The sequence below is a fragment of the Protomyctophum bolini genome (assembly GCF_963924005.1).
Source record: "Protomyctophum bolini genome assembly, chromosome: 9".
In the NCBI taxonomy this organism is placed as follows: Eukaryota; Metazoa; Chordata; class Actinopteri; order Myctophiformes; family Myctophidae; genus Protomyctophum; species Protomyctophum bolini.
The window spans coordinates 6,122,501-6,150,227 of NC_137870.1; the positions used below are offsets into that span (position 1 = coordinate 6,122,501).

Here is a 27,727-nt window from a genome sequence, read left to right on the forward strand (position 1 = left end):
TATTTCCTGCATAATTGCCATATGGTCAATGCCCATCCTTGTAAACTTAGTTGACTGGAGTCCCAAACTGTTAGGCCTATACCACAACATCTACACTAGGATCCACTTATAAGTTATTTTGCATTACATAACCCATTAATTAGACATCATCATCATCATCATCATCATCATCATCATCAATACCATACTATAGCCTTAGCCTACCTACCATGATAACAAAAATCAAGGAGTCCTCAAGGAAACGTGTGGTTGAAATCAAGGAGACTCCTGGCTGCAGAATCCACGAGGGTTGGTTGGCAGCCCTGGCTGCAACTTAGCTCTGGTCCATAGCTCTAATAAATGCGTTCTAAATGCAACGCATTAGAGCTAGCTGGAACTATGCTTTTGACTGAAACGTTTGAGATCCAGCAGTGCTACCACTGCGCCATCTAATGGCCATCTAGAGACTCGCGGTGGGACCACCACAGGGCGTGAGGTCAACGCGTCGAACGACGTTCTTTGAAAATACGCCCCGCCCTTAGGCCCCGCCGCCTTATTTAAACCCGGAAGCAAAGCGTCCGCCAGAGTAGCAGAGAAAGAAAAAAGTTTGAGGCTGCATCATCTCGACTCTCTGCATTATTGTGATTTCTTCTTCTTGACAACAGTCACAACACCCCCACCAACATGGCCTCAAACGTAAAGCGAAAAAGCCGACGGACGATAAGCCAACGGCGGCCTGCAGCCAACAACAGGGTAAACCAAAAGTAGTTTATTGTTTTCATTTTAAATCGTCGTTTAGTTTTTTTGTTTGTTAGCTCCTGAACCGTTACTCGCTAAGTCACACTGAGCAGGGAGATATAACGTTACTTTCCATATTTAGAACGTCTCAAGTCACGTTCAGGTTTTGTTTAGTTAAAAAGCACATTACACAGTGGCCTCGGTTTGCTTCACGTTAACCACTTGAACCCTGGCATGATGCATTTTTCATAATTTATATTTCCCCAAACAACCATTCCAACCAAGTGTTTTAACGATTCAACTGATGGCTGGGCAGTGGGCACTGCATGGGCACCAATGAAGACTGGGGACCTCGATGTTAAATTGGCTATTTTCTCCAAAATGTTAAATTACAATAAAAATGAATATATTTACAAATTAATTTAGAACATGCTTAAACATTTGAAAATATTTCTACATGTAGCCTATCCCTGGTCTCTATCCCTAATGCTTAAGGAAGAATTAAGCATTAGGGATATGGACCAGAGCTACCGGCTATATTCAGTCATTTTGGGGCATATGCCCCAAAATTACTGAATCAATCAATATTGATTGATTATTGAAGACAAGACGTTGAAGGTGACAATGAGGTCTGATAATGCTGCATGTTCAAATGTATACTTTGCAATGCATTACTTTAAAAACCATAACAAAATAAAAAATGTTCGGACAAAATAGTCATTTTTGTCCCAGATGTCCCTGTGCCTTGTATCATGCAAGGTACCTTGCATGATGTGATCTTGTACTATTTTTGTACTATTGTAGTGGCATAGGAACTGAATGAATTCAACGTGGTTTGTGGAACTGTGTGGACTAAAGGCCAAACCTGACCAGTTTGTTTTGGGATGTCTGGAGTTGTTTTTAGGGTCTTTGAGGTGCTGTGATACAAAGTGCATGTATTGAATAAACCTTGTATGAGGGCTGAGGCTCCTGTTAAGGGTCTCTTCAAAGTATTTTTGCAGGAATCCTGTTCTTTGGTTGACTTTTTTATGACATTGATAGCCGTTTTATGATTATCTATCCATCTATCTCACAAACTACATTCCCTCAAAATGAAGCATGTGTAGTGTACTGTAATTAAACCACACAGTTTATAAATGCAGCATGACATTTTGTCAAACAATGTATCATGCTTGGCTATGAAAGGTCCTCTCCTTGTAAACGGCAGCCATTCACTATAAGTGTGTGACGAACACTCAGTAACCTGTTCAGTCATGGTCATGGTGCAAACAATGAAATGAACTGTTTGGAACCCTGTCAACTGTTTGGGCATGAGTCTGCTGATGGTTTGCTGAAAAAGTAGCAAGAGTTTTTTTCTTAAATATTGAAAGAGAAATGGAGCGCTCCACTGTATTCCAGTGCATTTTCTTCTTGATACAAGAAGAGTGGGCACCGCACCGCAATATAAAATTCGTTTGTGGAAAATGTTTTTTTTTTGCGGCTTCCGCCTTTATTTTATATTTTTTAAAGAGGTACAGACCGTAGTCTGACAGGTGATGGGGGAGTGACATGCAATAAAGGCAGTCGGGATGTTCTAATCATGTGTACTTTACACCTTTACAATTAATTGGCTTTGACACTAAGCATTGCCCATCTGCCCTTGGCCGGTAAAGGGTAAATTAAGCTTTTGGGCAGGTGAAGTTTACTTTCAGATGTGCTTGGAGGAGACACAACCATCTATAAACAAGCACATGAACGTGACATGACACCTTGCCCGGTGGGCAAGTGCCTGTGAGACCTTAGTTTCAACCCCTGTAATGTACAGTACAGTACAGTACAGTATATATTGTTTTTTACATTTTGGACCACCAAATGATAGCACCTGCTATGGTGCTGATAACGACAAATGTGAATCTTGTGACTGTCTATCTATGATTCCTGCAGTTTTCACATGTGTTATTTTTGTCTTTTGCATGATTGCTGTAAGTAACTGCCATGTGCCATAGCTACTAAAAGTCCCTTGTGGGCTCAATAAAGATCTGTTTGTTCTTGCCACAGTGGATTATAGGCAGATCATTGTTTGATTTGTCAATCTTAAAATATTTCCGTTTGTTGGTGTTAATTATGGCAGTCAATCTAAAATATTCTGCAGGAAGTTCAACTACTGAACTGAAGTCTCATCTGCAGTCGGTCCCCTCTACAAATTTACATTACAACTGTTCAACAAAAGTAGCAAGATAAGACTCTCAAAAGTCAAAACGCAGTCGCTTTTGTGCATTGTTTTGATCTTGTGGATCAGCCACATGTGTGGATGGTCGTCTACTCTGTGAAGTATTAAATTATGAAAATGATATGAAGGCCATCTCTTCTGACCTGACTTGTTCTCCTTTCTGCAGGTGGTTCTGGAGAAGGTCTTGGGGCTCTCCACGGTTACAAGCAGCGGCCTCACCAGTGACCCTAATTCCTCCCTCATAGCCTATCCTGCAGGGTGAGGTTACAAAACATAACCATGCTATTATGTCAACCAACTAGGGCACAACACCCTAACCCTTTCTCAAAAGTAGTTCTGAAGCACTGAGAAAACTGTTGCGCCTTTCTTCGCCCTTTTTTTTCAAACTTTACTACGGTAGCGGTGGTCTCAAAAACGTATAAGGGAAACTTTGACAGGAAAAGACTCTCTCACCGTATAGAAAAAGAAGTAAAACTCCTTGGACTGAGACTCATGCTCTAGGCTTGGGCGATATAGATTTTTTGATATCTGTATTGATACCGTGAATAATTATCGGTATTATCGATTATCAGCCTTTTTAATTTGTCTGGAACCCGAAATGCTGCAAAACATCAGTTGTTTTTTACGAACCAACTTGCTAGGACTTGTAACTCTCACCGGCGCCATGTTTTGTTTGCTTTCCTGGGCGGAGGCGGTCCGACAACGCTGCTGTCGCCTCGTCACCGTAATTCAGCGTCGGTGCCAGTCAATGCATGGACACTAAGTTTTTAAGCAAATTATAGTTGTTTAAAATGAATTACTTGTAAATTCATCACACAGACACACACATACAGTAATGTAGATGTTTATTTAAAAGAAAATCCATATTTACATGACGGTAAAATTACGATATTGGGTATTATCGGTATTAAATTACGATATTACGGTATTATCGGTATTCAATATTATTTATATACTCCACGATATTACCGATATTGATTTCAAATATCGCGATAAACGGTAATATCGATATATTGCCCAAGCCTATCATGCTCTATGGTGCTCTGTGCTCATGGTGCTTCTTTTTCTATACGGTGAGCAAGTCTTTTCCTGTCAAAGTTTCCCTCAAAAGTAGTTCTCAAATTGTTAAATAGTTTAGCCTGGGTTCCAGCCTGATTCGCTGCGTTCCACGGATCTGAAAATGTCACTGTGCCACAATTTTCAGATCCGCAGAACGCAGAGAATCAGGCTGGAACCCAGGCTATAAATAATGTACATTAATTCCACACTTCTTTTCAAACACGAAGTGACACCATGTGAGCTTGTGTGTATATATGCTGTTTTTGTATAAACGGATAAAGTGGTTCAAATTATTGTGATACTGTGTTAACACATTTTGCTGGGGGGGGGACCCCCTGGAGCCTCCCCAAGGTCCCCAAACCGCACTTTGAGAACCAATGCCCTAGGCTAGTTTGTTTCCCACAAGCGCAGCCCACAGTCATGGCAGACGAGTAAGCAACACAGCTGGAGCACAGCTGCACCAGTGTGCCAGATTTTCCTAGGTTTGTCCAGAGCCGTGGGTGTGCCATTGTGCAAGCATGATGGACCGTATTGAATGCGTTTGATTGATATTTAATTTGATTAGCTGCAACTGTGGTTTACGTCACTGTACTATTGGTGCACGGTGATGTAAGCCTGTCATGTTTTTACACTGCTGTAATTTTTTCCTGAAGTGGAATACAAACCACAAAAACCCCTTAACATTAGAAACAATTGCACATTATGAAGCTACAAGCTCACAACGCTTTGAGCTTTGAGCATAGATGGCTATTTTCTGCTGAATGTTGAGTTCGCTCCAGAATTGCGATACTGGGGTTCAATAACGACGGGGCCTGGGGTTAAGCAACTTGTAAACTGTGTTTTTTTTAAATAAATGGCTTATTATTTTTACCCGGTTGTTTCTGTTTCAGTTATGTCGTCGTCCTCCTCCACACACAGACACTTGAACAGAAGCACATCATCAATTCGTCAAAGTATGTATCCCATTATTGGACAATCATGTTGTTTAAAATAAATCGACCGACGCTCCAATCTAGTCGGTGTTGTTGTATGTAAAGTGTGTCATAGTTCTGCTGGGATGTCAATACTGTGTGTGTGTGTTGAACCTTTAACACTGGGCCTTACCCTACTTTGTGTGTGTTCTCTAGGAAAACATTCACAGCGTTGGCATTCTGTCATGGTGGACGGTATTTGGTGACTGGTGAGGTAAGAGTCATTCCATTGATGTCAAGAATGAGTCAGCTGTTTCTTTATACTGGTGGTGGCTTTATTTTGTGCAAAATCTCTCTCCAAAGCCAACGTAAAAACGGACAAATGGAAACAACACACTGTGATCAGATTCAGAACGACAATAGATGAAGCATAAAGTACATCAACATAAGAAATACACAAACAAATATTCACCTCACTGGCTGCACATGGGGATCAAAAGGGAATGAAGGAACATCAAAACACCAAGACTGAAAAGAAACGCAATCGACGAATTAGACTTATAACCAAATTAAACGTACAACTTAAATCTTAACAAAGAACAGAACATATTGACACGGAAACAAACAAAACGAACCTTAACTGGTGACACGCTGCCTTCACAACCCTCCGGTCTGCACACTGCACAGGCGGAATCATACAATGACCATATATGGTCATGATGAGACTGGAAATGACGTAGTTAAATTCCTAAATAAATAATACTTTTTTGTTTTTTACAAAATGGCAAAGTAGAAAATAAGAAATAAAACTAAACCTAATTCTGGCAGCCAAACTCTTAATTGGTTAAATATTCATAAAACTCACAAAGACTTGATCTCATTAGAAATACAAATCAATTGCATCGGCCTCGCAATGTTGTAAAACTTGTACTGACTGTAGTTGTTGATGTTGCTGTGTGTGTGTGTGTGTGTGTGTGTCTGTGTGTGTCTGTGCGCGCAGAGTGGGCACATGCCATGTGTGCGTGTGTGGTGTGTGAAAGACAGACGGCAGATAGCAGAGGTCCAGAGTCACAAGTATGGAGTTTCCTGCGTGCGTTTCTCACCTGATGACGCTTACATTGTCTCCGTGGGATACCAGCATGACTCGACGGTGTCTGTGTGGGACTGGAGAGTGGGTACACACACACACACACACACACACACACACACACACACACACACACACACACTAGGGCATTAAGCAACTAGTTGACTAGTTTACTAGTCGACTAGTAAATCCACTAGTCAACCTTGTTGGTACTAGTTGACTAGTTTATTTTTATTTTTTCCCCCCGATTTTGTAGGCCTCAAGATCAGGTAGATAGATAGATAGATATATCTTTATTTGTCATTGCAACGTGTACAACGAAATTAAAAGTGCCAACCAATCAGTGCATTATATCACAAAACAACATATACAAGCTAAAACAAAACACACATGACTTCTTGTTATTATAGTTATAGTCAACAATGTACAAATATTTATTTCCACAAAAAAAAAAATGTTTTTACATAATGGGTAGTAAACTAGTCAACTAGTAAAAATGACTAGAAGTGAATGCCCTAGTTAGGGCCTAACTCACACTCTCTCTGAGAGTAATTAAGTAAGCTGACGTTGGTGGGATTGTGTCTCTTGTGGGGGTCCTTGACATGAAAATGTTTGCTATCCACTGATTTAACAAACCTTTGGCGTGTGTGTGTGTGTGTGTGTGTGTTTACAGAAAGGGACAGTATCCGCAACAAACAAAGTGTCCAGCAGAGTTCTGTCCCTCTCGTTTTCTGAGGAGAACCAATACTTTGTCACCGCAGGCAACAGACACGTCAAGTTCTGGTATCTCGATTTCTCCAAGCGAAGGGTACAAAAATGCACAATAACCTATACTAGTACTTCTATACCTTTACAAGACATTGTTCCTGTACTACCGGCATAATCTCACTCAGTACAACTCCTCTGTACTAAAATAAAGCCTTTTTTAAATTGCAGGTCGGCAACAGCCCTGTGCCTCTGATCGGCCGCTCGGCGTTGCTAGGCGACCACAAGGCCAACGTGTTTTGTGGCGTGGCGTGTGGCCACGGCGCAACCAAAGACAGCATCTACTGCATCACCAGGACCGGACTGCTGTGTCTCTTCAACAAACAGAGGAAGCTGACAAACTGGATAGACCTCAAGGTGCTTTTGTCTGCTCAAGCACCACACAGGGTGCACCATGACATTCTGATTCAAGTTGGGGGGGGGGAAAAAAAGTTGTCCTTGGCAGTAAATGAGAGGAACAATTACATTTTACGTTAAAGATCTCTTCATTTTTGTGCTAGACTTGAGGTTTTTCTTTGCCGCTATACAGAATAATGAGCTCTTGCAGTAAATTCTGTACCACATCGTCATTATTGCAAAATCAACATATCACAAATTCACAATACGTATCGTTTCGCGGCCTCTGTATCGTCATATGTATCATATTGTGAGGTTCTAGGTAGGCAGTAGCCAGCCCTACTGTACTAATTGTTTTCTTTTGTGCTGTAGGTGACTTGGGCCAGCGCTGTGTGTGTGAGTGTCGGTCGTCTGTTCTGCGGCTGTTCTGACGGGACCATAAGGGTGTTTCAGGCCGATACCCTGCAGCACCTAGGAGGTGTGCCCAAACCACACCGCCTGGGAGTGGACCTAACCCAGGCTCTGAAAAGCAGGTCAGTACATACATGGCCACCTTGCCTCGACCGCACACAGTCTGGTATAGTTGACCTAACCCAGGCTCTGAAAAGCAGGTCTGTACATACATGGCCACCTTGCCTCGACCACACACAGTCTGGTATAGTGGACCTAACCCAGGCTCTGAAAAGCAGGTCAGTACATACATGGCCACCTTGCCTCGACCACACACAGTCCGCTTGGGAGTTGACCTAACCCAGCCTCTGCAAAGCAGGTCACAAACAAGACACAACCTCTACAATTATATGCTTCTCGAAAAAAAGATTCTTCCACTTTCACTCCCTGAAGAAACCAGCAGTACTAGTAGCTCCTGGTAGGATAGAAAACCAGCAGTATACCAGAGGTCCCAGACAGTAGGATGTGAAACGAGCAGTATTGGAAGTCCTGGTAAGATGTGAAACCAGCAGTACTAGAGGTCCTGGTACAGGGCATACAACCAGCAGTATTAGAGCAGTAGTTCTCAAACCTTTTCCTGGCCACAACGGACTGACCCCCAACTTGATATGTATTTGGTTGTGGACCCCCCCCCCCCCCCACCTGAAAATGTTTTGTGCCAAGATTTGTGTTAAACGCATTGACTGCCAAGAGTGGCCATTATGTCCTTTAAAATCCAACGCTTCACTGCCAAAGATGGTGATTTACCATTTTACGTCCTATGGTCTCTTCGGTGGGTTTCTCTATAGAGCACAGAAGTCTGACGTCAATATCGGTATAGAGGGCGGTGAGATAGTCCAATTAAACATTTTCTTCGTGTATAATGATAATGTCTCTTATTAAATATCCATAATGCCTTTTTCTCATTTCATTTCTTGTGTCTCAGCAGTCCGCTGCCCGGCGAGGGTGGTGCGGTTGGTTATCCAGATGTCCTGGCGCTATCGTTCGACGCGGTGTCCTGTCAGCTGTCCTGCGTGTACAATGACCACAGCGTATACGTGTGGAACGTCTCGGAGCTCAACAGAGTTCTGAAAGTCCACTCTGCTCTGTACCACAGCGCCGGTGTCTGGAACATTCAGGTTCGTCTTCATCGACATCATAATGAAAAGACGAAAAATCACGAGCCGGGGGTTGGCGATAGGGCCTTTCTGTGTGGAGTTTGCATGTTCTCCCCGTGTCCCCTAGGGTAGATACCCTCACAAAAACATGCCGTAATCCTGGTCTCTAAAACTACCTCCCCCTGGCCAGCCGGGGCGCCTGATGGAGGGGAAAGGAACTGGTCGGAATAACGTGTCCCTTCCACGTGCTACGTCCGGCCGGGGAAATTCCCCTCACCCTGTCAGGTGAAAAGAAGCAGCTTGGACTCCTCATGCATAGGAGGCATGAGGTCAGTCCGCTGCCCCCCCAGGTTGGCAGAGGAAGTGTAGCGCCCAGGATTACATTAGATAATTGGCACTGGGTGATAAGAAACAAAACTGGGTTACAAAAGCGTGGGATAAAAATGTATAAAAATTCTTTTTTTAAAGACGAAAAATCTATCCAGGATGTATTATAACATGTATCCTTTATTGAATATACAGTAGGGTATAATTATGATCACTACAGCATTTCTGTAGTGGTGGTCCAAATGTATAATCACTATATAGTGCACTATATTCACTGTGATTCTAGACCAGTGGTTTTCAATGTCCAGGTCCATTATTTAGTCTGCATTTGAGCCACGGAACGGATTTGTTGACATTTAGCCTTTCAGACCCCAAACTAAAGAATATTTTGTTGTCGTCGGATAAAAGTTTGTCCACAATTCCATGCCTTGTTGATGTTTGCAGTGAGTGGTACCATCAGGTGAGATGGAAAACGATGCTCAAAATAAGAATTTCTTCTACATTCTCTAATTGTGTCGACTTCTTGTAAATTAAGTAATGCAATGTGTTTAACAATAATTTAACTCTTGAGAGCGTAAAATTTAACTGATGGATTTGGTTTCATTTTTTTTTACGAATTAAAGGGTCCACCTTGGTTACTAACTGTCATTTAACTGCATGGGGACCACCTGGAACCCCCTCAAACCACTGTTCTAGACACAGCCATTGAATATCGATTACGTTTTCCTTTTCTTTTATATATTCATTCTTTAACTGCTATTGATTTAATTTCCCCCTCTTCTTTTTGGTCATCTCTTGCCTACAAGTTTCTTTCCCAATTATTTTTTTGAAAGTATTGTTTATTATCGAAACATTTTTCTATAAGTACATTTTTGGGTATGCGTTATTGTCGGTTTTGTTTTGTCATAGATGTTGTTGTTAGGTTTTTTTTGTGTACCATGTTCCTTGTATGTCTTATATTTAAAAAAAACACTATTAAAAATATATATCGATTTAAATTGTTAAACTCCCCCTCCCCCCCACAGACTTATCCTGACCAATCGGAAGGGTCAGAAGCGTATCTTCCAGCAGGTTCTTTCCTGACCTCTTCCTCTGACAACACCATCAGGGTGTGGCACCCAGACCTGCCACCCGACTCCATCCTCTCCAACCTCTACAGCAGGGTACGACTACACCTGTGTGCCACTGGGGGGGGGGGGGGGGGTATAGCCCCTTAGGTTAGGGATGTCTTCTGATGAAGGTCCCCTTTGTGATCGTCCGAAACATTGATGAATTAATAAAGCATAGAAAATGTATACAGTATGTAATCAGTGTGACTGAGGCTGCCTGTGTTTTTCGTTGGCACTACCCCCTCAGCTCAGCATATTACGTAGCTAGTCAGGCATGGGGTGAAGCTGCGTATTGCCCAGGCTGCCCACTTCCGGGGTCGGTTCAAACTGTCTGGCGTCGCTTCATGTTTGTGCTCACTTGCAGCGTCGAGACGTTGGTGGAGCTCTGACTTAGAGCGGACAGCCCTGTCATTGTATGCGTGTTGGTATACAGGCTGCTGGAAACAAAGGCGCTGTGAACGAGAGCCCTGCTAGAGTGTGTGTGCGTGGTACACACACGAGCTGGAACGAGAGGCTGCTAGTGTGTGTGACATGAGTCTAGAGATGGAGTTTGACATTTGGGTGTTTTTATACAGAACATGACATTTAGATTTTATTTTTGCACGTAACTTTGGGAAAGTGTCATAGTAGCTTGTTTACAACTGCAACGGACTTCCTGTGCATAACTTCCTCTTCAAAATAAGTGCCACATGTAATGATTATTTCTAAGTCTACTTACAGGACAATAACATCATTCGAGTTCCTTTTGAATGCCTGTCAGATTTCTCTACATAACTGTCTCAGCTGTTGGTGCGCGAATGCGCCTTGCATGCCTTTGATCTACGCGCAGAAAACATTTTGACGACATATGCGCATCGGTTGTGTGCCCCCCTGATTATTAATAACATTTAAACATGTAACATGTAAACGCAACATGAACATATACTCTTATTATGCATATCGCATTCTTGGCGAGAAATATGTTAGAGTTAAAAAAAGGGGAAAACATTTATTTAAAAAAGCGAAGTGAAAGTTTGAACCTCGAATGTTCGGGGACAGCCTTACCAGCCAATGAAGTGTACATAATGTCATAGAAACTGATATTTTTGTTGCAGGATCTTCTGAGAGTGCTGTATGTTGGCGAAGACCTCCAGCACCTCAAGACGGAGCCGGAGGATGGAGCAATGGCGGCAGCAGGGGCCGAAGAGAAGGTGGGGGTGAGGGTGATGGCAGTGAGTCCTGATGGGAAGTATCTGGCTGCCGGAGACCGCAGTGGAAACATCAGGTTCGTTTTACTGCACGCGTTTCTGCCATTTTGTCATGGATTAAACTATGAATATATTATGGCAGCATTGTGCAATGATATTGCACAATGCTGCCATAATAATAATATATAAATATTTTAATATAGACATATTATGTCTTCTCCCGATTCTGTATTTCGCTCTAGGTATCCCTCTTGATAGCCGCTTATTCATACTAGGGAGATCCCTCCATTTTGAAAGACATAACCCCCTCCACATATACGTGGAATGGATCCAAACAGTCATAATGCTGTGTAGGAGACTGTTAGTCCAACATGGACGTCAGCCCATTCAATTAAAAGTTTGCACGACTGGCCCGTTTAGAAAAGAAAATCTCAAATCATGAACACAGCGTGTGAGAAATGCCACTTAAGATATTGTGTGTGTGTGTGTGTGTGTGTGTGTGTGTGTTGTGTGTAGAATCTTGGACCTGCAGTTTGTAGAGGAGTTGATGAAGATAGAAGCTCATGACTCTGAGGTGCTGTGTCTGGAGTTCTCTCCTCTGTCTACAGGTAATGCCACACCTGATTGATAGAATACTTGTTTCCAGGGAGTGTTCGAGTGATGTTTTTCTTTTGGTTTAGAAAGGATTGCTAAAAGATTGTGTGTGTGTGTGTGGGGGGGGGGGGGGCACTGTTTCATCAGTTTGTCTGGTGTATTACTGTTGCCATTGAGAGCTTTTACATAGTCCCGTTTCAGTTATTTTAAGCATTTGGAGTGGTCAAACCAGCAATATGTTCAGAAGCATTTTCCAAACGTTTGTATAACCCATTTTGGGCGCGAACCCCTTTTGGTGTTTTAAACATTACGTTATAATTTAACTACAGATCTACAAGCTCATAGCGTGTAGGTCTGCTATTTTTGAAAAATCGTGAAAATATTTATTTCAGAAAAGGATTTAGATTTATTTTATTTTATTTTATTTTAAGTCAGGCCTAAATGGGTTAAAGGCAAAGGTTAAAGCCTCAGTCTGTGATTTATTCATGTGGTTGGCAGTATGTAGAACCGCAGGAACAATATTAGTAAAACAGAATGTTACATGTTGTGTTAATGGTTTAGGAATCTGAAAGTGTTTGTGGGTGGCTCCTTTTCATACCGTTTCACAAATCGTACATTAGGACTTGGTCATTCAAACATGTTTGTGAGATTTTTTTTTTGCTTTAATCAATGTGTAAGTCTGTATTGTATATTACTGTATCTTGTTGTGTGTGTGTGTTGCAGGTGTGAAGCTGCTAGCCTCCGCTAGCAGAGACAGACTGATTCACATCTTTGACATGGAGGACAACTACAATTTACTGCAAACAGTTTATGAGCACTCGGGGTCCATCACCGCTGTCTGCTTCACTGGTAAATAACAAACATGATGATTATACTTGTACTTGTTGACATGGGTGCCCATTATAGTCAGAGTTCTACCAAAGATGGTTAATTTATGAAGCGTGTTGGTCTCCTCTTGGTCATTTCTCATCGGGTTTATTGTACAAGTTGCAACCACCTGCAAGTTTGCTTTGAAACACTTGTCTGTGAGAGCATTTCCACCACTCCATGATTTGAAGACGGATGGGAAGATGTATGATAATTGAATGCCACAGACGAAAAACAGTCTAAGTCCACACTATTGATCCATAATGTATAAATGATAGATTCAGGACAACGAGGCCTTTTCGTGGAGGGGTCAGAATGAAATTTGGACTTAGACTGTTTTTCGTCTGTGGTACTCAATTATAGATACCGGTAGTTGTTATAGTTCAAATGTATTGTCGTGTTTATTATTATAATACAATGAAAATACTTTCCATCTGGTGATCTCTGCCAGTCACTTGTGACTTGTATTTATAATGTATGCATGTACATGATTTCCATAATGCATGTTCTGCGTCACCACCCCACCACCCCTAGGTATATGTCCAGATATTCATATGGTGAGCTGTGGAGCCGATAAGAGCATCTACTTTCGTACAGCTGAACAGGTCAGATACTTTAATAGTTAGTGTGTGTGTGTGTGTGTGTGTGTGTGTGGTTGTGGTTGTGGTTGTCATGACTTGTCAAAGTAATTTGTCATTTATATTTTGTTGTTCATTCAGACGGAGGAATTTAGTTTCTCTCGGCGACACCATGTGGTAGAGAAGACCACCCTGTATGACATGGACTTGGATGCCTCCAACACACACATAGCCATTGCATGTCAGGACAGGAACATACGGTAGGTAACTAGGCATGCGTGAGTGTTATTATAGCTTTTTGCAATTGTGTCGCCATGCATTACATTGACGAACGATATTCAAAACTAGATTTCAAGTTTTGGTTTCATTTGCTACTTGGCTGTATTGTTGAGCATTTGACAGTCATTGCAGGCAGTCAAATGTCGTATTCCACTTACTGTAAGTAAAGACAAATAAACTTACAAAGAACAAAACGAATAAGACAAAGTCAAATAAGTAATGTATGAATGAATCGACCATTGTAAGTGCTTTGAGCATAAAAATGCACTATAAAAATGCAATCCATTATTAAGTAAAGACATGCAGGTAAAATAAGCTAATATAAGTAATAATATAATCAAGTAATGGGCCTCCCATAGGGTCAAATGATCTTAATGGTGCTGGTATGTGTATATGATGGTCTCATCATGTGCTTATCGTGTATAATATATTTACAGGGTTTATGATGTTCAGTGTGGGAAGATGACGAGATGTTTTAAAGGCTCGTTAGCTGATGAGGGAAACCTGCTGAAGGTACCAACGACTTCCTCTTTAATACTAATAATAATATCCAAGTTGTAACTTGTTACTAGTACCGTCATAGAGCACCGAAGTCTGAGGTCACTTTCAGTAGAGGGCGCCAGTACACAGGTTCATGTATTATTTTTTTATTTGCGTTGAAATTTTAGGTCTCTTCATATAAGCACTGTTTGGGGGGTGGCTGTGCAATGTGTGCATCGTTAATGATGTCCATTCATATTTGATACAGCCAGTTTCTGGAGAAAATGAAATTAATTTGGCCGCAAAAGCCTTGAAACTACATATGAAAGCAATGTCGCTGCTAATATACGTCACGCCCAGCTGTCAACACGTTGCGTTCCTGAGATTCCTCGTTGACGTAAGCTCAGTTGGCGGTGACTCCACTCATACTAACCATGAAACATTAAATGTCAATAAAAAAACTAAAAAAAAAACTTAATTTAACATGTCAGTTTCTGTTGTGCGACGGGCAGCTGCAGCCACCCCGCCTACCCGGAAATATAGTCTCTGGTGTTTGACTCGTTTCTAGCGCTTATTGTGTTACTCTTTGGGTATATTTGTACATTTCCACATTCAGTCGATGCTTCATAGTTCATATCCATATGAATGAAAAGGCCGGGATGATCGGTTTATTTTTCAAACACCGTTCTTATATGAAGAGATCTAAAAATGGGGATTTTAATGCAAATAAAATACACAAACCTGTGGACTGGCGCCCTCTACTGACAGTGACGTCAGGACTTTCGGTGCTCTATTATCACTGTTATTAGTCGTATTGTTCCTGAGGTATAATTATTAGTATGTTTATTAGCAATATTGGTAGTAGTGAACTGTCTTTTTTTCATATTGTGTTGTAGTTCTTGTTCTCCATAATGTTTTTCTGTACGTTTCAGGTCCAGATAGATCGCTCTGGGACATACTTGGCGACCAGTGACTCGGATAAGAATATCTGTATATTGGACTATCAAACGGGAGACTGTGTGGCCACGTTGTATGGACACTCTGGTAAACGTCTGCATCATTTAGACTGTGTGGCCACGTTGTATGGACACTCTGGTAAACTTCAGCATCATTTAGACTGTGTGGCCACGTTGTATGGACACTCTGGTAAACTTCAGCATCATTTAGACTGTGTGGCCACGTTGTATGGACACTCTGGTAAACGTCTGCATCATTTAGACTGTGTGGCCACGTTGTATGGACACTCTGGTAAACTTCAGCATCATTTAGACTGTGTGGCCACGTTGTATGGACACTCTGGTAAACGTCTGCATCATTTAGACTGTGTGGCCACGTTGTATGGACACTCTGGTAAACTTCAGCATCATTTAGACTGTGTGGCCACGTTGTATGGACACTCTGGTAAACGTCTGCATCATTTAGACTGTGTGGCCACGTTGTATGGACACTCTGGTAAACTTCAGCATCATTTAGACTGTGTGGCCACGTTGTATGGACACTCTGGTAAACTTCAGCATCATTTAGACTGTGTGGCCACGTTGTATGGACACTCTGGTAAACTTCAGCATCATTTAGACTGTGTGGCCACGTTGTATGGACACTCTGGTAAACGTCTGCATCATTTAGACTGTGTGGCCACGTTGTATGGACACTCTGGTAAACTTCAGCATCATTTAGACTGTGTGGCCACGTTGTATGGACACTCTGGTAAACGTCTGCATCATTTAGACTGTGTGGCCACGTTGTATGGACACTCTGGTAAACGTCTGCATCATTTAGACTGTGTGGCCACGTTGTATGGACACTCTGGTAAACGTCTGCATCATTTAGACTGTGTGGCCACGTTGTATGGACACTCTGGTAAACTTCAGCATCATTTAGACTGTGTGGCCACGTTGTATGGACACTCTGGTAAACGTCTGCATCATTTAGACTGTGTGGCCACGTTGTATGGACACTCTGGTAAACTTCAGCATCATTTAGACTGTGTGGCCACGTTGTATGGACACTCTGGTAAACGTCAGCATCATTTAGACTGTGTGGCCACGTTGTATGGACACTCTGGTAAACTTCAGCATCATTTAGACTGTGTGGCCACGTTGTATGGACACTCTGGTAAACGTCTGCATCATTTAGACTGTGTGGCCACGTTGTATGGACACTCTGGTAAACTTCAGCATCATTTAGACTGTGTGGCCACGTTGTATGGACACTCTGGTAAACTTCAGCATCATTTAGACTGTGTGGCCACGTTGTATGGACACTCTGGTAAACGTCAGCATCATTTAGACTGTGTGGCCACGTTGTATGGACACTCTGGTAAACGTCTGCATCATTTAGACTGATACTTGGATGTACACATACTGATTCACACCCCCATATGACGCCTGTTCTGACCGTGTAGTAAGATCAGCTAAAAAGATTAAGGGGAACAAAATGTAAATGTTGGAATTTTTGTGGGACAATGTGCCTGTACTTGCATGTCAAAAAATAAGGATTGATTGACTGTTTTTACATTTATGTCCAATAAAATATTCAAACACTTATTCCAAATGGGATGGCACCAACAAAAAAAAGTCCTTGGGTTTTACATATTATGTAGATAAAGGACTGTTGCTTGACTCAGTTCTTGCCATTGTGGTTTCCATAGAGATCATCACGTCCATGAAGTTCACGGAGGACTGTAGACATCTGATCAGTGTGTCTGCAGATGGGTGAGTCTGTCTGTCACAACACGGCATCCTACTTTACCAAGATACAGATTGCTGGTGCCAATACTAGTAGCTTTTGATACCTGCTACAAAGTTGAGCAACTTCACGCTAGCAGCTAACAAAACAATGAAGTGTTTAACCATTCTCACTCACCTTCTCAATACACACAATTCCTGCTTTTTAGCTGGGGGACTAATTATTTTATCGGACAGTTCTTTTTAAAGCGAGCCTTCCTTTGTATTCTTCTCACATGTTGCCCCACACAGATGCATGCTTAGTTGAGATTTTTGGACTTTTCTTTTATGTAGGACCCCTCTGTCACATGGAACTATGCTTTGGTGCTGCTGCTGGCAAAGTGACGCTGTACACAAAAGTTGGTTCCATGTGACAGAGGGGTCAAAGTTGAACGAAAGTTGCTCTAGTCTATATGGTAGAAATGGGTCAACAATACGAAATGTCGTGAGTCATGGCCCCCAGACCCCCACCAAATGACCGCAACTACTTAATATTCACCAAAACCAGACTCTGGTGAGTCTGGTCTGCTCCAAGATGTAACTCAGGCAATCAATTAATACCTTTTGCAACGACTATATTAATGGCAAACGCACCATCATACATGCATTAGTTTGGTAGCTTCTAGTGTGAACGCACCGTCATACATGCATTCATATCCGTTGCAATAAAACATCACCTTTTTAATGTTTTATGATTTTTAATAGAACTAGAAGTCTTCATTTTGTTTTGTTATGTGTTGTTCAGTTGCGTGTTCATTTGGCAACTGGACCATCAGATGATCAGTGCCATGACGAACAGACTGTCTGCATTAGTCAAGCCATCACCCTGCAGAAAGGAGAGGTACACTAGTACTGTTTTTCATGCATGTCACCAATTTTTGTTTCTTCATATATTATAATGGACTAAATGAATTATCTGAATAACAACTTAAACATCACTACAGTGTATGTAGCTTTTATTTTTTATTACATTTTTATCCCACGATTTTGTAACGCATTTTGTGACTATAACGCTTTGTGTTCGTAGGAGAGAGACCTTTATTGTCAACCAGCTGTCCCAGACAGAGGAGGAGGAGGAGGAGGAGGAGACGTCTGCCACTCAAGATGAACATTTCAGGAGTGTGACTCCTACTGGACTCGATCTGCCCTCAGGTCAGCCTCAGCGTTCATTGTAGCATGTGTACATTAAAATGTACACCCTGTAGCCCTCACTTCTAGCAACATGGACCTGCACAGTGCAAAGTTCTTGTCCGGAATTGAGCCACATCACTGCCCGGACTGATTTGAGTGTTTTCACATGATAATGATCATATGGCCACGTGTAAGCTCGGATCAATTGCTGGACCCACTGAGAATTGTATAGAATTAATAGGCCTAACTAGTCCTTTGGTGTTCATATATTATGTACAGTGTATTAAATAGTATTGACGTTTTTTTTTCTCCAATAAATGGCCTAAAATGCCATTACACATCCGGACCACTAGATGGTGCCAGTACAGTACATGAATAGAGCAATTGAATCAGAACAGCAGCTACAGTGCAGCTGTGATATGGACAATGTGGTTCAATAGCTGGCCAAGTTTACCAAACAATAGGAGTACACCGTCTGCGTCTTAACACTGCAGTGCTGGCTGTCGCACGCTAATATGTCCTAACAACATTGGCATGTAATGTTAGTTCCTACCCTAACCAATGCAAGTGGACCTGAGATGTACTATAGCCTGATTGTTACTGCTGTAAGGAATACCATTATACAGTAAATAAAATACAGTTTATGTATTTATAGCACGCACAGACACGCGCTAAATAAATTACTTGCACACATACACAACGTGGAAACAAAATAGCAACATGCAGAGAGAGCTGCGTAAGAAGAGGCGATGCGCGGTAACTGAATTCAATGGGCAACCAACTGTGATGTAACGCGACGTACCCAGATGTGTATAGTCAAGGGCGCGCATGCACAACAGCGACATTGCCTCAGAGAAACAAACATGGACACGGCAACATTGCTTCCCCTCAATTATATGTTGGATAGGTTGCAGAACCACACTTGATAAAAGGTTTTTTGTTTTTGTTGTAGATATTCCCCCACCTTTGGGGACCAACAAGAAGATGCCCATGTGGTTCCGTATGCTGGTGAGTCCAAACTGGCCTTCCTGTATAACCATGTACCATATACTCCATGTACCATAATACTACCATAACTTGGCTTAGATCAACTGATGTGTTTATAGTAGTAGTGAGTATAGTAGTCTGTTTAATAGCTGACTGTGTATTAGTGTATTAGACGGGGGCGGCTGTGGCTCAGTAGGTAGAGCAGGTCGTCCAATGATCCCTGGGTTGGCGGTTCGAATCCCGGCTCCTCCTCCTCCTGTCCACATGTCGAAGTGTCCTTGAGGCAAGACACTGAACACTGAACATTGCCTCCAATGAGTCGGTCGGTGTGAGCTCGCCACCGTTGGTGTGTGAATGTGGGAAGTGAGGACGCTGCAGGCGTCGACTGTTCGCCGCTTCACCTCCCAATGTATGGACGAATGAACCATTGTAAAGCGCTTTGAGCACTTGGAAAATAATTATTATTAGCCCATTCTGAACGGGAACCCATTTTGGTGTTAGCATCATGTTATGCTTTACCTATTGAAAAATAGCAGATCTACAAGCTCATAGCGCGCCACCGAGTGGCGCGCTACGAGCTTGTAGGTCTGCTATTTTTGAAAAATCGAAGAACGACTGACATTTTTAGAATCTGATCTCGGGTCAGAATGGGTTAATCAGACCAGTGTGTGTCCAGCGGAAACCTCGTATGAATCTGATCTCGGGTCAGAATGGGTTAGTGTAGTACGACTAGATAATTCTGTAAGTCCATTCGGTTCCATGTGTGCGCTCTCAGAGTTGTGGCGGGTTCTTGTAATGAAAGTGTGAGAACTGGCCAGTGTTGTTTTTTTGGCAGCAAATTTCTATTTTAGTTTTAGTCATAGTTTCTTGAATTGTTTTCACTTAGTTTTAGTCACCTGGAATGTTCTAGTGTTTAGTCTATTAGTCTTTTAGTCGACTAAATCTACAGTTGATTTAGTCGACTAAAATGTGTTTTGACAGGCCTTGATGTCGTTGTAATGACATTTTACACTTTGGTTGCATGCTGAAAATAGCCAGATATACAATCTCACAGTTGTGAGATTGTACGTATATCTGCTATTTTCAGCATGCAACCCAGCATAAAACTGGATCTCTTGTCCACTAGTCCCTTACTAACATTTTAGTCTAGTTTTTATTTGTTGACGAAATTGTCAGTATATTTAGTCTTAGTTTTAGTCATCATAGATTCGTTTTTATTTAGTTTTAGTCAGTGAAAAAAGGTAGTCGACGAACATTTTTTTCGTCTTAGTTTTAGTCGACGAAAACAACACTAGAACTGGCATCTTCTCATACTGTGTGTGTGTGTGTGTAGGAGGCCTCGGGGGAGAACGCTGCGGCGTTGGAAGTCCCGGAGGCGGAGCCCTGCTCCACGAGGAGCAGGTGGGGGGAGGGGCAGAGCGTCTCGGTGCTCCACATGATGGACGACGCCTTGGCCACGCCGCCGGACGAGGACGTGGTGAAGGTTCACCCTCACAGTCTGGACGCCCTGCTGAGGGAGGAGGACGACGGCGCCGGTGAACACGACGAAAAGGTAGTCATGGTGGTGGTACCACTGTAGACTAGCCTGGAACTCACCTATGCTTTCTTTTTTTTTTTATTATATTTTTTATCCCACGATTTTGTAACCCATTTTTCACCCCTGTGTCAATCATCTAATGTGATCCTGGGCTCTACACACCCTCCGCCAACCTGGGGAGAGCAACGGACTTGACTCATGCTTCCTTCATGCTTGAGTGTCCAAGTTGCTCCTTTACACCTGACAGGGGGGAGTTTCCCTGGTTGGACGTAGCGCGTGGAAGGAACACGTTATTCCAACCAGTTCCTTTCCCCTCCATCAGGCGCCCCGGCTGGCCAGGGGGAGGCAGTTTAGAGACCAGGATTACTGCATGTTTTTGTGAGGGTACCTACCCTAGGGGACACGGGGAGAACATGCAAACTCCACACAGAAAGGCCCTTTCGCCAACCCCGCCTTCGGGTATGGGCACTGATGACGCGGAGGAGGAAACACGCCGCCAGCACCCACAGCGCCCCGAGCGGGAATCGAACCCAGGACCTTCTAGCTGTGAGGCGACAGCGCTACCAACTGTGCCACCGTGCCCCTCTCACCTATGCTTTCTATGGCATAGGCAGCTCCCGGCAGGATCCGCCGGGAGAAACTATGCGCAGCTGCGCGACATGAGACTAATTACTTAGAGCGACAGAGAGAGAGAGCGGAGTTTGGTTGTTTACATGTGTGCGTGTGTGTGTCAATTTAACAAAGGTGCAGACGACCAGAAATCAGCAGAGAGTGAGCGATGTTTGCGCTACTCTATGCCGAATTGAAGTGGACTCGGACCCAGACTTTTTTTTTTTCCCTGGAAATAAAAACGTCTGGGTTTCCGAGGCTAACTGTAGACTAGTTATCACATTTTAGGCCTGACGTCGAAATGTGTAAAAGTCCGCCGACCCCCCATCTGAAAATATGATGTTCCAGGGACCCCCCCAGAAGCAAAGATTTGAGTTAAAAACGTTGGCTCTGAAAGAATATATATTCAAAGATTTGCACTACATTTTCATGATTTAAAAAAAATAGCCGACCTACCCGCGCTATGAGCTTGTAGATCTGCTATTTTTGAATAGCTAAAGTATAACATTATGCTTAAAACACCAAAAGCGGTTCCCGCCCCAAAATGGGTTATAGTTTACTAATTAACATTAGCAGTAGTTGTAACCGTAGTATTTTTTTATCATTTTTAAAACGATCGTAATGGATCTCTAAAAACCCTGAGGTGGGCAATTAAAATGTGCTTGTTTGATCCACACCAGAATTCGAATGAGCCTTTCACACCTGCCCAAAACGAAGCGCACTTTCTGACAAAACGCAGCAGGCTTTGTTTTAATCGCAAGTAAAACATCCTGGTGTGAATGCGCCCACAGATGAGCCATTGATCCTGTCTGATCTGTTGTTCACAGGCATCGTCATTGCCAACCAATGAGGAAGGACGTCCTGGCTGTCACAGGAGAGACTACATCCTGTTTCCTTCCCGTTGCTCTCCCCACTCAGCTGCTGATGGGTGAGGCTGTTGATGATGATGATCTACCTCTCTAATGACACATTGACACCAGCTGCAGCACTATGCCATTTCCATTAAAGCTGAAATAGTACACTGAATGTGTACTATGTAAACATTTTCCAGCCAGTCGGCAGGGACAATAATTAGTGTGTGTGTGTGTGTGTGTGTGTGTAGTGAGTTTGGTGTCCAGGGTACTCCTCAGATGCCTGAGAGGGTGCGACCTCAGCCCTTAGGGGAGGAGTTAAGCCCAGACTCCGCCTGCTGCATTAGCTCCACCGCCAATGACGGTAAGTCTACATCTCCCATAATGCACCTGAACGGTCTGAGAGACAGCCTGGGCACACTTGAACTTCCATGTGCGGCCAAAGGAAGCTGTCTTTTGCGTCATTTCCGGGTTTTTTAGATGGCTGGTGGATGGAAATGAAGCTCCACCCACGCTGGCCGACTTGGTATTCTGCCGCGTGGGTGGAGCTTCTTTTCCATCCACCAGCTGTCTGACTCCGCCAGCTGGTGGCAGTATTGAGTTCACAATCCTGCCTTCAAAAGCCCATAGGCCTATATTGTTTTTAATTCATCAACATTACAAACTAAATAACGCTTTAAAAATGTTGAGAATAAAGAATTTTGCAATATTACAAGTCAATGGAGTTTGATGAAATACATTTTTTCACTAAAGTAAAAGTTGCCTAGCAGTATCACAATGTAATATGCTCTACAAGTGGTTATAAGTTTCAGAATAAATACACAAATTAACAGTAGCCTTAGGACCAACCCGCCTAGTATAATACAACAGTAGTTTTAAGTGGTACAACGTAATAGTAGTCTAGTAATAACTGATAATTGTAGTCAAAGTATAATATTTGCATGTGAAATGTAGAGGTAATATTAAACGATTCAAGTGTCATGTGTCCCTCAAAATATAGTAGGCATAGCTTGAATAAGTTAATGCTTTCTCTATCAACTCCAGACATTGCCTTATTCAGTTTCAAGTTGAATATGAATGAATGACTTCATGGCCAAATGAAATAACTATATATAGTGCACTGTGCACTTCATCTTGAGAGAATACGTTTTTCTTTAACTGCTCTTTGATGGAGAATACCACACAGCAGCAGTAGCCTACTGGAGCCATAGCAGTCCACACTGCTGTAAGTCAAGTGTGCATGGCATGCTTACCGGCTACGTGCGCTCACAGTCACCGATCAGGTATAAACAGTTCAAGCTGTTGTTATGCAAAGTAGTGGCCATTTGAATTCGGCACGGTACTTGACACGGTGTGAAAATAGGGGGAGGTGGGCGCCAGTAAACTTAGACCACTGGACTTGGTGGCGACTTCAAGACAGTAGAAAGTAATGTGTGATGTCTTCTGTTATGTTACAGAAGCGTTTATTTAACAATGGTCTCAATCATTCGCAAAGTGTTTATTTATATGCTTGTCTATACTTTGCTCCATTTACTTCAATATTCCACCGCAGTCGGTGTCTGCTTCAGTTTGGTACTCTGCCATCCATTGTGACGAATCTGCCAGCTGGAATTGCAGACAGTCTCTCTTCACGTTCAGAAACGTATTTGTGCTCTTTGGATAGCTCTATACAATTACACAGTGTACACATTGAAAAGCAACACAGCAGACAACAGTGTGTTATATGTCTTCTTTTAGTTTCCAGAAGTGATTATTTTACAAGGGTCTCAATCGTTAAGAAATAGAGTTTGTTTATGTGCTTGTCCACTCGGCTCCATTCACTCCAATGCATTCCCAGCAGTTTCGGCAGCAAATTTGGCACACACTGTGACGAATCTGCCGGCTTGAATTGGATGGTAGAGAAAATGACAAATGGCGTCTTTTCCTTCTCTAGCTTTCTTGCTAAAAACCCGGAAATGACGCAAAAGACAACTTCTTATGTCCGCACATGGAATCTTAGGTGTGCCCAGACCCAGAGGTAGTACACCAGACTGGCAAAGCCTCCCCCATTTTTTCTGGCACATATAGAATGCGTAATCTTAACGTGTCGTCAGCAGGCTGGAAAAGATGCGCTGGAGTTAAAACGATCTCTCATTCTCAACAAATACTTCAACTTCAATATCACCGATGGCATTAGATTACAATGGAAAGCATGCCTCAAAAGGGGCTCGGTTTTGGCTGTGGTGCAGAAATAGAAATGTACCGAGATCACTCCATGCAGTAAAACCGGGAAAGCAGCAGTGTCATTTTGGTTGGCTGTTCATGCCTCATTGCAAGCTTGTACATCGAAGGCATTTGTAGAATCGACCTCAGGTCTTAATGGTTTGATATTTATAAATGTTTTTATTTTATTTTTATATGCATCTTCGCTCCTCAGATTGTCTGAGTCAAGGGAGCTCCACGGAGAGCTCAGGATGTCTGGAGGACGACCGAGATGTTGTGCTGAGGAAACATTTTGAGGATCTATCAGATCATCTGTGTGACGCTGAGGGCGGCACTGAAGGTACTGAAGGTATCAGGATTCCTCCATATCCGTAGCCTTTCTGCACCCTGCACACATCGGTAGACTTTGTTAACCTCCCCTGTCTTTTTCCGGACACAGTTTTTGACACAGACCTGAGGAGTTTGGAGAATGACGACGAGGAGGAGGAGGAGGACAGGAACTTCCTGAATCCTCGTCTGAGTCTCTCGGCACGATTCCTGTCACGCTTCCACAGCCGGCTGAGGTCAGCAGCACACACACCTTTTTTTTTTGCTGTTTAGTTATATATATATATAGAGCTGACCTGTTCTGACATTCCATATGCTGATCTGACCTCATCAAACCCTGTACACTCAAGACACCCTCCATATATGGCCAGTACAGAATTCCATATGACCCCCCATTCCAAAGCACCAGCGCTCGCCCAGCAGTCTGCTGTCACCCAGGTGGATGCGTGCACGCGACCTCGCCCCAAAAGGGTGCTGGCGCTTCTAGTTATATTATACCTGGTGTTTAACCCCTTTATATAATTAGTTCAATGTCTTCTCCTCTTCCTACTATATGAACAGGGTAGGGACAAGCCAAGCGCCATCTTCTCAGCACCGCCCCTCCGTCATCTTAGAGGAGCCCAGCGACACGGAGGTCTCTCGTCTCTCGTCGTCTCCTCAGCCGCCTCCTTTACCGGGCAACCACAGCTCTCCGTCTGCCCTCCACCCTCCGTCTTCAAGGTAACCAAACTCAGTCGGAGCATTTTCAGTCAAAAAATGTAATGAATTAATTAATGGATCCATTCAATGAAAATATTCATATATTAAACCTATCGACGCCAATAAATCCATGGGTTATTTGTTTATATAAAGAAAAATGAGAGGATCCGGGCACTCAAAGTTAAAAAGAGGAGGAGCCTTTATTAAATTAAAAAGGCAACTGCCACCATGTTTCGACCTCCTAACCGGTCTTCATCAGGGCAAGAATGGCCTGGTCAATACTAGGTCAAACCCCATTTAGAATCTATGGGGTTATTGTCAAGAGGAAAATGAGGGGCATCAGACCCAAAAGCAAAGAAGAGCTGATAGCAAGCATCACATAAACATGGGCTTCCATAACTCCAGGCAATGCCTCTGATTGCCAACAAAGTATTGAAGATTGACATTTCTGTTTTGAAATAATGGGATTATGGAAATAAACCAACTTTTCCATGATTTTTTTTTTGGAAGGGTGCTGTAAGTCTTATCAGCCAAGGGTTCCTTGGCCAATCTGTTGGCCATTGATTTGATTTTGTGTTCTCATTCATAGTGGTTCATCGTCCCAGAAGTCTGAGCTGTGTCAAATGACGCAGTCACCACGCCAACTAACGCTGCCAGCGTCCCCCGAGATGAGGGACTCGGCAGACTGTAAGGGGAGGCAGGACAGCAGCCTACTCGGCCCTGAGCCCCTGGCTTCTGGCCCTGTGGCTTCTCAATCTGGCCCCGGGCCCCTGGCTTCTAGCCCTGTCCCCGTGGCTTCTGGGCCTGAGCCCATGGCTTCTACCCCTGCTCACCTCGCTAATCGTACCTTTAGCGCCTCCTCCACGATGAGTCAGGAATCGGAACAGACACTTGTCTTCGATGAGAACGCCACAGGTAATGGACATTGGGAAAAAAAAGTTTTGGCAGGTAGATCAGGCTGATATCATGTTGATGATATATTTAATGTTTCTATGCTAACTCTGAACTTTGTTAGAACACTGGGTACAGCTAACCGGGTCGTAATATAAGTCTAAATATTTTAGATCAACCTTATGCGGGTTTCACAATTTTGGCGCATAATCAAATGCAAGGAAAGTGCATCCTGACAATATATAAAACTATTGTCCCAGTGTGTAATTTTGAGTGAAATGGTTGTATTTATATTATTTACAGTATATATTGTGTATTTCTATGTTGCTCTGTTTGATGTAGACTTGTGCATTGTGCATTTGTTTTCTAATGTGCAAATTATATGTAACACTTTTGTGTTGTGTATCGTCTGATTTGTATAGGTTTGTGTCCTGTGGAGGACCCAATCGGTGTCGAGCGATGTCGGCGCATCATTAACGAATTGACGTCGTTAACTAAACAAGTTGTCGACCTGTACGAGCAGGCTGTCGACCTGTACGAGCAGGTAAGCCTATCACTACACAACCTCAACACAAAAATACACAAACACTGTACACTAAGCATGTACACTATGTATTTGCAGCTATATAAATTTAAATGACATGAGAGGCACATCTATAGTTTTTCGGTTGAGGACAATTTCAGCACCACTGATATAGAAGTGTTTTTCCAGAACACTTTTAGGATTCATGAGACGTTGTTAGAATCTGCCTCAGGTCTTAATGGATGGACGTGTTTGTCGTGTAGGTAAAAGACTCGGAGCAGCACAGCCAGATTGCCTCCGACCTGAAGGGAGCGGTCTCTGCCACCCAGTCACAGCTGGCCTCTGTGTCTCCGGCGGAGTTGCCCATAGACGAGACGACTCTGACGGCTCTGCTGGAGAAATACTCCAACATGTTGGTCCAACACTTCCACAGAAAACTTGACGGTTGAAGGTAAGCTGGTGGACTTTGATGTACGAGTACCAGCAGGTGAATTCTCAGTGTTGGGGCAACAGGTGGGCCAAAATTGGCCTGCCAGTGGTGATATCTGTCCCGTTATTTTCTTACTAAATCGATAGTCCCACGACCCACATACAGTATAGGCTAGTGATTATCAAAGTGGGCTCCAGTGACCCCCCAGGGGTTCCTGGGGGGTCTTCCAGGGGGTCCACAGCTAAATTAGTTTGTAACTAAATGGACCCTTAAAGCATTTAGGCCTGACGTCGAAAATAAAAATAAAGTCTTCTGAAAGAATATATATTCAAAGATTTGTGCCGCATTTTCACAACTTTTCAAAAATAGCAGACCTACAAGCTCGGTGGCGCGCTATGAGCTTGTAGATCTGCTATTTTTCAATAGATAAAACACCAAAAGGGGTTCCCGTACAGAATGGGTTAAAGTTACCATGACCTCAATTTGCATACCAAACTGGATATTTCAAAATGATGAGTACTATTTGTTACTTTATATTGATGTGTAGACTGACTATTACAAAGACTATAAATCTACATTTGCTTACATCCACTCGCTGACCCCTGTCGTGTTGTGATTCTTGTTCAGGTTACGTCCTTCAATCTGAGCTCTTTTCAACACTGCCTGAGAGTTGACCCTTGGACACCCACTACGGTACAGGATTCCTCGCACATGCTGATCAAACGGGATGGTTTTGTCAGACGAAGCCACAGGTGTTTTGTT

General features: G+C 42.9%; 1 protein-coding gene across 3 annotated transcripts; it reads left to right on the forward strand.

Moving 5' to 3' along the window:
- The first annotated feature begins 625 nt into the window (after window positions 1–625).
- LOC308321689 (WD repeat-containing protein 62-like) lies at window positions 626–27,727 on the forward strand. Of its 3 annotated transcripts, none has more exons than XM_080772749.1 (31): window positions 626–732; window positions 3,093–3,184; window positions 4,876–4,938; window positions 5,113–5,170; window positions 5,897–6,067; window positions 6,657–6,791; window positions 6,920–7,105; window positions 7,457–7,617; window positions 8,460–8,652; window positions 9,984–10,121; window positions 11,162–11,331; window positions 11,771–11,862; window positions 12,572–12,697; window positions 13,250–13,320; window positions 13,435–13,553; window positions 14,010–14,085; window positions 14,985–15,096; window positions 16,703–16,766; window positions 17,524–17,619; window positions 17,806–17,930; window positions 18,862–18,917; window positions 20,230–20,451; window positions 21,870–21,970; window positions 22,145–22,257; window positions 24,310–24,435; window positions 24,535–24,658; window positions 24,984–25,142; window positions 25,711–26,036; window positions 26,435–26,556; window positions 26,799–26,986; window positions 27,593–27,727. In XM_080772749.1, the coding sequence occupies exons 1-30, from the start codon at window positions 664–666 to the stop codon at window positions 26,982–26,984; spliced, it is 3,852 nt and encodes a 1,283-aa protein (XP_080628875.1). In that variant the 5' UTR covers window positions 626–663; the 3' UTR covers window positions 26,985–26,986; window positions 27,593–27,727. The 3 variants fall into 3 exon arrangements, with proteins under 3 accessions (XP_080628875.1, XP_080628877.1, XP_080628876.1); XM_080772751.1 differs by having other exon boundaries at window positions 20,230–20,448; XM_080772750.1 differs by having other exon boundaries at window positions 8,463–8,652.